The sequence below is a fragment of the Lipotes vexillifer genome, unplaced genomic scaffold (genome assembly GCF_000442215.2).
Source record: "Lipotes vexillifer unplaced genomic scaffold, Lipotes_vexillifer_v1.1 scaffold408, whole genome shotgun sequence".
NCBI classification, from domain to species: Eukaryota; Metazoa; Chordata; class Mammalia; order Artiodactyla; family Lipotidae; genus Lipotes; species Lipotes vexillifer.
This window is the reverse complement of record NW_006787469.1, coordinates 217336-231574: the sequence shown is the minus strand read 5'-3', so window position 1 is coordinate 231574 and position 14239 is coordinate 217336. Positions and strand designations below refer to the sequence as shown.

Genomic DNA, 14239 nt, shown 5'->3' with positions numbered 1-14239 from the left:
ATTTACCTTACTCAATAGTAGCTATCAGAGGACTTCCCTGGTGGTGCAGTGTTTAAGAATCCACCTGCCAGTGCAGGGGACACGGGTTTGACCCCTGGTCCGGGAAGATCCCACATGCTGCGGAGCAACTAAGCCCATGCGCCACAACTACTGAGCCGGCACTCTAGAGCCTGCGAGCCACGTCTACTGAGCCCGTGTGCCACAACTACTGAAGCCTGTGCACCTAGAGCCCATGCCGTGCAACAAGACAAGCCACCGCAATGAGAAGCCCGTGCAGCGCAACGAAGAGTAGCTCCCACTCACCGCAACTAGAGAAAGCCCTCCTGCGGCAACAAAGACCCAACACAGACAAAAATAAATAAATGAATAAATAAATTTTTAAAAAAATAGTAGCTATCAGAGTTTAGGAAAATTTACTCTTATAAGTAGCAAGAATAAGAATTAGGGCATAAACAGAACCTAATCATAGGAAAAGAACCAAAAATAACTGCTTTAGGCATATAAGCAATATATGTATTATTTCCTAATGAAAAGGTTTTATCAAAATACCAAAAGTTACCCCCTCATATGTACGCAGCCCCTCCCCCCCCCCACCCCTCTCTCTCCCTGATGTATACTCACTACTTTCCATCTTTCTTTGACCAGGATTCCAACACTGAGGATATCCGGCTGCTCTCCTCCTCCACTCATTGCAATTCACTGATGTGACAGAATGGCTACACAGGCATCCAGCTCCCAAGGGTGGTTTCCATTTAACCTGAAACAAAAGAAACACAGCAGCATATCAGGACTAACTAATTAACACAAATATTTCAGCACCAAGTAACACTACTAATCCTATACATTAATTAGGTTGCTTTCCTGGAAAGAGGGGAAAACCCCCACAAACTCAGTTCTAAAATCTGTTTAGTACATGTAAAAAAAAAAGTACTTATCTTTCCATTACAGATGCCAAGTGAAATAGCCACACATTAAAGAAGCATTATATTATAACACAAATATAATTTACAATAACTGAGATTGCTAGACCTCAGGACAAGCATGGTGTCAATGGCAGTTGACCCAGACTACTATCCTTAGTCCAACACACTGCTAAGAAAAAAAAAAAATCATACCTAATTTACAACAGCTTACAGTTTAATAGGTTGCAACTTAGAGCTTAACATCACCAGAGCTAATATAATTTTAATGTTATAAAATGCATTTAAAATGCATAGGAAATAAACATGAGCCACAGAAAAGGTCTGTTGATCAAACCCAATACAATGATATTGTAAGAAAAAAAGGATAACAACATGAACAACATACCTGTAGAAAATGAAGATACTGCAGAAAAATATGGCCTAAAGGAGATAATGCTGTAACCTAATTACAGAACAAACTAAAGGAAAGAAAAAGAAGCTTTAAAAGAACATAAATCATAATTAGAAAAGCTTATAAATGAGAGAGCTAGGCAACAGAAAGACATAAAAAGAAATCTGAGCAAATTCAGAAAAGGAAAAGAAATTAAAGGAAAAGAAATGAAGATTCAAGTAGAAGAGACATGAGCGAAAACAACATAAAATTAAGGGAGAAAAAATAAAGGGAAAATGAAAAAAATTAAAAAGAAATTTAGAAATTAAAAGTGATAAAAGACGAAGTAAATATAAAATACATATTATAAAAGGCCGCCAATAAAAACCCCAAAGCTATGAGATGGAACAAATATTAGCCACTATAATTCAAGAAAATAATTTCTGGAAATTAAAAAAGGACTAAATCTGCAGGTTGAAATGGTATACTACATATCTAGGAAAACAACTCAGAAGAAGGTTAACGCCAAAACACAGTCTAGTAAAGCTACTGAATTTTAAAGGGAAAAAAATTTCATCGGACATATGTGCAGAAAGTCCAGATTATACATAAGGGGAAAAAAATCAGACTGGGAACAGACATTGGCACAAACAGCTTACTGCATATTTAAGTATCTAGGGAAATGTGAGCCAAGCGTGTTCTATCAAGCCAAAGTAACCTTCAAGGCTAAAGGAAACAGTTATGAACACACAGAACTCAAAGAATACTGTTCCCAAGAAATGCCCCTAGGAATCAACTACGTAACAAGTATCAGACAATCAAATTATGATAGAAAATTTGGCATGAGGATCGGCCTGAAAAGGCTTAAAAGCAATGATAACCCAGTAGCAATGAGAACCCCTGCCTCCAGATTGTGAAGTCTAAACATCATATGCCACTAAAAGAAATAAGAGCTCCTTGAAGAAATGGCTTATTCCTGGTCTGGCACAGGAAATTATGCACAATGAACTTGGGGCATCTTGTCAAATCAGAAAGCAAAAATGTTAACAGTACTACTACTAACAAACCAAAAGGAAATCAGAGACAAGTGAAAGAATTCTCATTCGCCAAAGATAAAACAATTTGAGCAGATATATAAGAATGGTGACTGCAGTGATTGAAAAACATCAAAAACATAAACGGACTTCCCTGGTGGTCAGTGGTTAAGAATCCACCTGCCAATGAAGGGGACACGGGTTTAAGCCCTGGCCCGGGAAGATCCCACATGCCATGGAGCAACTAAGCCCATGCACCACAACTACTGAGCCTGTGCTCTAGAGCCCACAAGCCACAACTACTGAGCCCGCGTGCCACAACTACTGAAGCCTGTGCACCTAGAGCCTGTGCTCCGCAACAAGAGAGCCCGTGCTCCACAACAAGAGAGTCCACTGCACTGAGAAGCCCACACACTGCAATGAAGAGTAGCCCCCGCTCACCGCAACTAGAGAAAGCCCACGCACAGCAATGAAGACCCAATGCAGCCAAAAATAAATAAATAAAAATAAATTTATAAAAAATAAATTAATTTTTTAAAAAAACACTCATGAGTTCATAATGACACTCAAAAAAGAAAAAAGAATTTTGGAGGTTGCTAAGGCACAACTCATTATTCTGAAAATTGTCAAATAAATAGAAAGAATCAAGCATTTATCCTGCCTTTCTGATATGAACAGTATTTTGGGGAAACCAAAGAGATGATGAAGGCAACTTTTTCCTTAGAGAACAGTCACAGCTAATAAGTGCAGAAGAAATTATAGAATTAGAAAATCACCATTTTCCAATCTCTGGTTAAATAATGAATCTAGGCAATGACCATCAATAGCTGCTAAAACTATAAAGTAAAAAGTGGATGGAGAACTTTAATATGGAAGGATCAAGTTGAACTCAATGATCAATGTTAACATCACTAAAAGGTAGAACAATGAAACATGAAGTGCTTCCTGACAGATGCAACAAAATTTTCTCAGTATCACCTATGAAGTCTCTTGCCTTAAAACAAACAAAACACCTCTAAATCTAATCAAGCTTCTAGATTTAATTATATGTTTACAAAAATAAGGGGGATCGAGGTACATGTTAAATGACAACATGAAGATACAATGAGCTAAATCTATGATTATGGAAATCCTAAAGAACAAAATGACCCACATAAATGACAAAATGACCCAAGACAAATGGCATGTAAAATAAAAAAGCTTTACACTGCACATTATAAGAAACAAGATATGTATCAACCTAAGGAAGCAACTAGCAATCAGATAAAATTAAGCAAGTACTGGGTAAGGAATAATTGGTAATTTTGTAGGGTATAATAATAGTAGTGTAGTTATGTTTATAAAGTCTTTCTCTGTAAGAGATACATACACTACTAATGTACAAAGTGATAAAAGGTCTTAGATTTGCCTTAAAGCACTCTAAGGGGAAAAAGAGTTATTGTTTTGGGGGTAGAAGATCAAATGAGGTAAGAATGACAGAATTTTTATAATTTTTGTATGATGGGTATATGTAAATCCATTATACTGTTTCTGGGCATAACTGCAATATTCTGTATTAAAAGTAAAAAACAAGAGATGCATAGATTAAAAAGATCTAGAGTTTGTTTTAACAAATGGGGCTGGGACAAGTAAATATCCACATGCAAAAGAACGAATTTATACCCCTACCTAACATCATACACAAAAATTAACTCAAAATGGATCAAAGACCTAAATGTAAAAGCTAAAACTATAAAAGTCTTAAAAGAAATCACAGCCATAAATTTTTACTGACCTTGGATTAAGCAATGATTTCTTAGGTATGACACCTAAAGCACAGCAAACTAAAGAAAATAGATAAATTGGACTCAGTCAAAATTTTTAAAATTTTATATGCTAAAAGACAACCTATGAAATTGGGGGAAATAATTGCAAACTATATATCTGATATGTGGTTATTACCCAGAATAGATAAAGAATAATTCAACAAAACAAAAATCAAATAATTCAATTAAAAAATGGGCAAATGGCCTGAATAAACAGTCCTCCAAAGAAGATATACAAATAGCCAAAAAGCACATGAAAAAAATGCTCAATATCTAGAGAATGACAAATCAAAACCATATGAAAAATCACCTCATACCCACTAGGATGGCTACTATTAAAAGAAGAAAATAATGAGTGCTGACAAGGATGTGGAGAAACTGGACCTCTTGTATGTACACTGTGCATGGGGATATAAAATGATGCAGTCACTATGAAAAACAGTATGGCAGTTGCTAAAAAAATTAAACAATCAATTCCCATATGATTCAGCAATTCTACTTCTGGGTATATATCCTCAAAAATTGAAAGCAAGAACTCAGACAAATATATTTGTACACTCAAGCCCACAGCAGCATTCTTCACAATAGCCAAAAGGTGGAAGCAGCCCATACGTCCATCTGCAGTTGAACGGATAAAGAAAATGTGGAATATACACACAATGGAATATTATTCAGCCTTTAAAAAGGAAATCCCGTCACATGCTACAACATGAATGAACCTGGCTGAGTGATAAAGCCAGTCACAAAAGGACAAATACTCTTTATGATTCTATTTATATGAGATATCCAGAGCAGTCAAAATCATGGAAACAGAAAGAAGAATGGTGGTTACTAGAGGCAGGAGGGGGGAGGGGGAAGGGGGCATTGTTTTTCAATTGGTATAGAATTTTAGTTTTGCAAGATGAAAAAGTTCTAGAAACCTGTTTTGAAACAATGTGAATATACTTAACACTACTGACTGTATATTTAAAAATGATTAAGATGGTAAACTTTATGTTATGTGTTCATCACAGTAAAAAAAAAAAAGTATGGGCCCCATGGAGGAGAATACGGTAATATTCAGCATAATAAAATAATTTATATTTAAACTCTAATCCAGCAATTCCACTTCAAGGAACCTATTCCAAAGGTACAATGGCAAAAACATGTGAAATGACTTCTTCACAAGCCTTTTCACTATAACATTATTTATAATTACAAAAGGCTAGGGAAAAAACTAACAGTCACTCAATAGGGGATTGGTTGAACGTAAAATGATTCACTTATGTAACGGAGTACTAGTCCAGGAATTAGAGGTATATTGATACAGAGTGATTTTCAGGATATATTGTTAAGTGAAAAAAAATAAGATGCAGTGACGTGTTTAAAGTATACTACTTTTCTGTAAAAGGAAGGTAAATGTTAAGTATATTAACATATTTGCTTTTGTTATTTTAAAAAAGGAAGGAAAAGCCAAAAAGTGATGAAAACAATAGCAGAGATCAATAAATTTTTTTTAATAAAGGGCCAAATAATAAATATTTCAGTCTTTATAAGCTATATAATCTCTGTCATGGCTACTCAGCTCTGCCATTTTAAAATAAAAGAAGACATAGATAATACATAAACAAAAGAGTATGTGTTCCAACAAAAATTTACTTACAAAAAGAGATGGGTGGCCAAATTTGGCCTGCAGACTATTGCTTGCCAACCTTTGCCCAAAAGAAAAGAGAAAACAGGATGGAGGGGATAAGGATAAAAGTCAGACTTCTAAGAATATATCTTGTGATATAGTTTTCATTTTGGAACAAAAATCATTGTTTTACATACAAGAAAAAAAACTCCTAGGGCTTCCCTGGTGGCGCAGTGGTTGAGAGTCCGCCTGTCAATGCAGGGTACACGGGTTCGTGCCCCGGTCCGGGAAGATCCCACATGCCGCGGAGCGGCTAGGCCCGTGAGCCATGGCCGCTGAGCCTGCGCATCCGGAGCCTGTGCTCCGCAACGGGAAGAGGCCACAACAGTGACAGGCCCGCGTACCGCAAAAAACAAAAACAAAAACAAACAAACAAAAAACCTCCTATACTCCAAATTCAAGAAAGGACCACAGCAACAAAGTAATCATCAGAACTAGCTTCAAACTCATCCCAGTCTATCAATGACAGCTTCATATTAGCGACCACACTTCAGAAAGTCAACCAGTCAGTAACAGCCACAGTCCATAGCCACATCTGTTTATCAAAAATTCAACCACTGGGGCTTCCCTGGTGGCGCAGCGGTTGAGAGTCCGCCTGCCGATGCAGGGGACACGGGTTCGTGCCCCGGTCTGGGAAGATCCCACATGCCGCGGAGCGGCTGGGCCCGTGAGCCATGGCCGCTGAGCCTGCGCGTCCGGAGCCTGTGCTCCGCAACGGGAGAGGCCACAACAGTGAGAGGCCCGCGTACCACAAAAAAAAAAAAAAATTCAACCACTTCCTAAACACTCCCACTTCACCAATCCCTGAACTCTAAGCTTCACAACTCTCCCCTGAATGGAGATCAATAAATTTAGCGTTTTGTTGACACTGAGTGGTGACCTCTTCCTTCAAGGCAATTAAAAGACAAAATAAATTTAAAAAAAAAAAACTAAAAATGAAAGGAGTACAATCTCTAAAAATCTAAAACAAACTGAAACCAAGAACCCACTGCATACCAAGTATGTGACATTATCACACAGAAAATAATTCAAGTGGCTTTAAAATGCAGTATTTTGATTGTATACCCCTAGTGGGATATAGCTTAAGGAATAAAAGAACAACAAAGAAATCTTAAAACTGCATTTAGTAGTTTTGTCATTAGAAATAATATCAATTCTGTTATTTAAAAACTATTATATGTATACTGCAAGACACAGCAAATAAGTGATTATATTAAGTCACTAAGAGTCAACATTTTCAGTATAAAGAGATACAAATATAAAAGTCAAAGAGGGGCTTCCCTGGTGGCGCAGTGCTTGAGAGTCCGCCTGCCGATGCAGGAGACGCGGGGTCGTGCCCAGTTTCCGGAAGAGCCCACGGGCCGCGGAGCGGCTGGGCCCGTGAGCCGTGGCCACTGAGCCTGCGCGTCCGGAGCCTGTGCTCCGCAAATGGGAGAGGCCACAACAGTGAGAGGCCCGTATAACGCAAGGGAAAAAAAAAAAAAAAAAAAAAAAAGTCAAAGAGGTCAAGTAAAAATCCTGAAATCTGACATTGAAGAAAACATGAAAAAAATATGATCTTTATTTAAACACGTATTTCACAAGTCTAACCATCGAGAAGTCCTAGAAGCAATGCAGCCCAATAGATTAAGCATCTCTAGCATCCAAACTGAAAGTTCCAAATACCATTTCCCTCAAAAGAAGGACAAAAGCTCCTTGGAAAAATGGCTATTTCTAAAACTGGGGCAGGAAATATAAAACATGAGCCTAGAATCTTGCTGTGCTTGAAAGCAGGGAATATACCAAAGACTTGGGACAGATCCAGGATTTATGGGGCCTGGAATTTATATTAAGTGAGGCCCCTATCTAAAAATCTTACTTTTGCAAATTTTACATATGACCAATTACTAAAACTTTGCTCCCAAAGCTTTGAAAGAAGCCAATGGAAATAAAGAACCCTGAAGTTTAAGCTTCATTATCCTCATGGTGAATCCAACTTTGTTCAAGATAATGGAGTCAAGTCAAAAGGACACAGGAGCTGAGTGTGTGGTCGCTCACAATGGTTTGAAGTGAGAAAATTGACATCTAAAGAATAATGAGGGAGTTCCCAGGTGGTCTAGTGGCTAGGATTCGGCACTTTCACTGCCGTGGCCCAGGTTCAATCCCTGGTCGGGGAACTGAGATCTGGCAAGCCATGAGTCATGGACAAAATTAAAAATAAATAAATAAGGAAATTAAAAGAATAATGATTGCAATAACTGAAACACATGAAATATATAATAACCCATAAATTCATAATGATATTCAAAAACAATTTAGTAGACACTACAAACAATTGCTAGTGTACTAATTCATTATTCTGAATATAAATAAAAGGAAAATAAGTCAAGCATTTACCCTGCCTTTCCTGTAGTATTAACTGTATTTCAAAGAAACCAAATAGTTGATAGTCACAGAATTAAAAATTCACCATTCTGCAACACCTAATGAAATAATGTAGGCAGTGGTTATGAATGGCTGCCAAAACTCTTAGGTGAAAGGTTGGTTGATTTAGAACTTAATAATGAATGAATGAAACCGGTAATACTTACACTTACAGATCACATTTAGCATCACTAAAAGATATGACATTAAACAGCATACCACTAACTTTGAGAACTGAACTAAGGCTTAGACTCACTGTCCAGGTGCCAGACTTACCACCACTGGTATACATCTGGGACAGATCTGAGTATTATTTCAAAGGCTTTAAAAACTGAACTAATATTAAAAACAAAATACCTGGAAAGCTAGTTAGAATGTGCAACCTCAACACAACTAGGTGGTCAAATTTTTAAAATATCAACATTCTCTGCAGAATTTAAATAAGACTCAAGTCTCATAATTTTTTAAATAACAAGGACACAATCCAAAACTACCAAATATACAAAGAACCAGGAAAATCTCAACTTACATGTGAAAGGACAAATCAGCAGATGTAAATACCAAGATGACAGAGATCTGGGACTTATCAAAGACATTAAAGCAGCTACTATAAAAATGCTCCAAGAAGTGAAGGAATAAATAGAAAGATATATAAAGTCCTAGAAATGAACAGAAAGATAAAGTCTCAGTAAAGATATAGAAGACATAAATAACAATTTTAGAAGGGAAAAATACAATAACAGAAAATTTTAAATGTTACTAGAGTCAACAGAAGAATGGAAGTGTCAGAAGAGTCAATAAACTTGAAGATAAATATATAGAAATTTAAAAAACAGAAAATAATTTTATAAATGAACACAGACCCCAGGGACCAGCAGGACAATATCAAAAATTCTAACATTCAACTCATCACAGTCATGTCAAGAGAGGAAAAAGTGTAGGGCAGGAAAAATATTTTTAAAATAATGGCTAAAACGTCTCAAGTTTTGCAAAAGACATAAAACGACTGAAGAACCTTAATTAACAGGACATGCACAAAAAGAATCCATTCACAAACACATCATAACCAAACTGTTGAAAAGTAAACACAAAGAAAAACTCTTAAAAACAGCCAGAGAAAAATGATACATTATTTACTGGGGACAATAATTCAATTGACTGTGACTTTCTCATTATAAACCATGGAGGTCAGCAAGAAACAGAAAAACATTTTAAAGTACTGAAAGTAAAGCACTGTCAACCAGAATTCTGTACCCAGAGAAAACATCCTTCAGGGATAAGGACATTCTCAGAGAAAAGAAAATTATGTATTGTAAGCAGAGCTGCTGTATGGTAAATTACCAAAGAAATTTCTTTTGAGAAAAAGGAAATTATAACAGAGGGAAACTTGGAATAACAGGAATGAATGAAGAACAACAGAAATCTAGGTAAACATAATAGACTAACCTCCTCTTGACTTTTTCAAAATATGCTTGCAAGTTAAGAGCAAAAATTATAACACTATCTGAAAGGATTTCCAATGTATATAGATATAACTCATAAGACAACTACAAAAAAAAGCTAGAATGGTAAAGAGACCTATATGATGGTTATTAGGCTTTTGCATTCTACTTGAAGTGGTGATATAATAATTCTAGTAGACCACGAAAAATTAAGTAGGTATATTGTAAACACTACAGCATCCATTCAAAAAAAACTATACAGGGACTTCCCTGGTGGTCCACTGGTTTAGACTCTGCACTCCCAATGCAGGGTGCCCAGGTTCAATCCCTCGTCAGGGAACTAGATCTCACATGCCCCAACTAAAGATCCCGCTTGCCACAACGAAGAACCAGCATGCCACAATGAAGATCCTACAGCCGCAACTAAGACCGAACACAGCCAAATAAATAAATAATTCTTTAAAAAACTATACAAAAAAGATATAATAAAAAGCAAAAAACAGGAAATAAAGTGGAATACCAAAACATGTTAAGATAATCCAAAAGAAGCTAAGAAAGGAGAAACAGGAGAACAAAAACAGAGAGCATAAACATAAAACAAATAATAAAATGGTTGGCCTAAATCCAAATATATCTGTAATCACTTTAAATATAAATGGCCTAAACACACCACTGAAAAGAGAGAGATTATGAAGATGAGTTATGCTTTCTATAAGAAACTCACTTCAAAAATAATGGGATACGTAGGTTAAAAACAAAGGTATGCTCACTTCCGCTCCAGTTCTCTTTACCCTCCTAAACACTTCAATCCTGACACACGAGCATGCATCACCAAAATGTTGGTGACATTTTTGTAGCCTGGCAGAATAGATTAATTTACAGCTATTTCACTTCAAAGCATACTGAATGTGACTTCATATTAAGGCACCATTAGGTACAACATGGTAATACATCATTAACTTTATTTTTTTAATATTTTTAAAACATTTTTATTGGAGTATAATTGCTTTACAATGGTGTGTTAGTTTCTGCTTTATAACAAAGTGAATCAGCTATACATATACATATATCCCCATATCTCCTCCTTCTTGCGGCTCTCTCCCACCCTCCCTATCCCACCCCTCTAGGTGGTTACAGAGCACCAACCTTATCTCCCTGTGCTATGCGGCTGCTTCCCACTACCTATCTATTTTACATTTGGTAGTGTATATATGTCCATGCCACTCTCTCACTTCGCCCCAGCTTACCCTTCCAACTCCCTGTGTCCTCAAGTCCATTCACTACATCTGTGTCTTTATTCCTTTCCTGCCCCTAGGTTCTTCAGAACCCTTTTTTTTTTTTAGGTACCATATATATGCGCTAGCATGCGGTATTTGTTTTTCTCTTTCTGACTTACTTCACTCTGTATGACAGACACTAGTTTCATCCACCTCACTACAAATAACTCAATTTTGTTTCTTTTTATACATCATTAACTTTAAACTCTTATTAAAAAGTAATTTACCAGTTTCCAGAATTTCCAGTACAGGACCTCCTGAACAGAGAGCCGTTGTTCAAATATAATTCAGTGTGAGTGACAAAGTAGAATTTAGAAGTAAGGATGTCTATTTCATATTCAACTGTTTATTAAATCTTTAAATTCTTGCCTGTCAGTCTACATTGCTTTTTTTAAATTATTATTATACTTCAGTTTCTTTGAGAACTTCTGAGTTTCATGTGTTTTGCTTTTATTATATAAATATCATTATAAATAAACTTATTCATGAATTTAAAAAGCAAAGGAATAGGAAAAGATATACCACATAAAGCTGGAGTACCTATACAAATCTTCCTCGATTTCTGATGGATGGGGTTACACCCCATCATTAAGTTGAAAATATCTAAGCCGAAAATGCATTTAAAACACCTGATGTACCACTGGAACCAAGATGGCGGAGTAGAAGAACGTGCTCTCACTCCCTCTTGCGAGAGTACCAGAATCACAACTAGCTGCTGAACAATCATCGACAGGAAAACACTGAAACTAACCAAAAAGATACCCCACATCCAAAGACGAAGGAGAAGCCACAATGAGACGGTAGGAGGGGCGCAATCACACCAAAATCCCATAACTGCTGGGTGGGTGACTCACAGACTGGAAAACACTTATACCACAGAAGTCCACCCACTGGAGTGAAGGTTCTGAGCCCCACATCAGGCTTCCCAACCTGGGGGTCTGGCAACGGGAGAAGGAATTCCTAGAGAATCAGACTTTGAAGGATAGTGGGATTTGATTGCAGGACTTCAACAGGACTAGGGGAAACAGAGACTCCACTCTTGGAGGGCACACACAAAGCAGTGTGTGCACTGGGACCCAGGGGAAGGAGCAGTGACCCCACAGGAGACCAAACCAGACCTACCTGCTAGTGTTGGGGGGTCTCCTGCAGAGGCGGGGGGTGGTTGTGAATCACCACAGGGACAAGAACACTGGCAGCAAAGTTCTAGTAAGTACTCCTTGGCGTGAGCCCTCCCAGAGTCTGCCAATAGCCCCACCAAAAAGCCCAGGTAGGCTCCAGTGTTGGGTTGCCTCAGGGCAAACAACCAACAGGGAGGGAACCCAGCCCCACCCAACAACAGTCAAGCAGATTAAAGTTTTACTAAGCTCTGCCCACCCAAGCAACACTCAGCTCTACCGACCACCAGTCCCTCCCATCAGGAAACCTGAACAAGCCTCTTAGATAGCCTCATCCACCACAGGGCAGACAGCAGAAGCAAAAAGAACTACAATCCTGCAGCCTGTGGAACAAAAACCACATTCACAGAAAGACAGACAAGATGAAAAGGCAGAGGGCTATGTACCAGATGAAGGAACAAGATAAAACTCCAGAAAAACAACTACATGAAGTGGAGAGAGGCAACATTCCAGAAAAAGAATTCAGAATAATGATAGTGAAGATGATCCAGGACCTCGGGAAAACAATGGAGGCAAAGAGAAAGAAGATGCAAGAAATGTTTAACAAAGACCTGGAAGAAATAAAGAACAAACAAACAGAGATGAACAATACAATAACTGAAATGAAAACTACACTAGAAGAAATCAATAGCAGAATAACTGAGGCAGAAGAATGGAGAAGTGACCTGGAAGACAGAATGGTGGAATTCACTGCTGTGGAACAGAATAAAGAAAAGAGAATGAAAAGAAATGAAGACAGCCTAAGAGACCTCAGGGACAACATTAAATGCAACAACAGGGCTTCCCTGGTGGCGCAGTGCTTGAGAGTCCGCCTGCCGATGCAGGAGACGCGGGTTCGTGCCCCGTTTCGGGAAGATCCCACATGCCGCGGGGCGGCTGGGCCCGTGAGCCATGGCCACTGAGCCTGCGCGTCCGGAGCCTGTGCTCCGCAAATGGGAGAGGCCACAACAGTGAGAGGCCCGCATAACGCAAGGAAAAAAAAAAAAAAAAAAATGCAACAACATTTGCATTATATGGGTCCCAGAAGGAGAAGAGAGAAAGGACCCGAGAAAATATTTGAAGAGATTATAGTCGAAAACTTCCCTAACATGGGAAAGGAAAGAGCCACCCAAGTCCAGGAAGTGCAGCGAGTCCCATACAGGATAAACCCAAGGAGAAACATGCCGAGACACATAGTAATCAAATTGGCAAAAATTAAAGACAAAGAAAAATTATTGAAAGCAGCAAGGGAAAAACGACAAATAACATACAAGGGAACTCCCATAAGGTTAACAGCTGATTTCTCAGCAGAAACTGTACAAGCCAGAAGGGAGTGGCATGATATACTTAAAGTGATGAAAGAGAAGAACCTACAACCAAGATTACTCTACCTGACTCAAAAAAAATGTTAAAAAAAAAGAAAAAGAAAAAGATTACTCTACCCAGCAAGGATCTCATTCAGATTCAATGGAGAAATCAAAAGCTTTACAGACAAGCAAAAGCTAAGAGAATTAAGAACCACCAAACCAGCTCTACAACAAATGCTAAAGGAACTTTTATAAGTGGGAAACACAAGAGAAGAAAACGCCCTACAAAAACAAACCCAAAACAATTAAGAAAATGGTCACAGGAACATACATATCAATAATTACCTTAAGGGCTTCCCTGGTGGCGCAGTGGTTGAGAGTCTGCCTGCTAATGCAGGGGACACGGGTTCGAGCCCTGGTCTGGGAGGATCCCACATGCCGCGGAGCGGTTGGGCCCATGAGCCACAACTACTGAGCCTGCGCGTCTGGAGCCTGTGCTCCGCAGCAAGAGAGGCCGCGATAGTGAGAGGCCTGAGCACCGCGATGAAGAGTGGCCCCCGCTTGCTACAACTAGAGAAAGCCCTCGCACAGAAACGAAGACCCAACATAGCAAAAATAAATTAATTAATTAATAAACTCATACCCCCAACATCTTAAAAAAAAAAATAATAATAATAATAATTACCTTAAATGTGAATGGGTTAAATGCTCCAACCAATAGACACAGGCTTGCTGAATGGATACCAAAACAAGACCCATATATATGCTGTCTACAAGAGACCCAATTCAGACCTAGGGACACATACAAACTGAAAGTGAGGGAATGGAAAAATATATTCCATGCAAATGGAA

At 38.2% G+C, this 14239-nt stretch overlaps 1 protein-coding gene and 1 non-coding gene across 2 annotated transcripts in view; one reads left to right on the top strand and one right to left on the bottom strand.

Moving 5' to 3' along the window:
* TTBK2 (tau tubulin kinase 2) overlaps positions 1–14239 on the bottom strand; it is a 152124-nt gene that overhangs the window by 108778 nt on the left and 29107 nt on the right. Inside the window, exon 2 of the mRNA XM_007460122.1 lies at positions 622–757. Within this exon, the coding sequence (XP_007460184.1) occupies positions 622–690 (69 nt within the window). The 5' untranslated portion in view covers positions 691–757. The remainder of the gene's footprint in view (positions 1–621; positions 758–14239) is intronic.
* TRNAE-UUC (transfer RNA glutamic acid (anticodon UUC)) lies at positions 7889–7960 on the top strand. Its single transcript has one exon. It is a non-coding gene; the product is annotated as a tRNA-Glu (tRNA).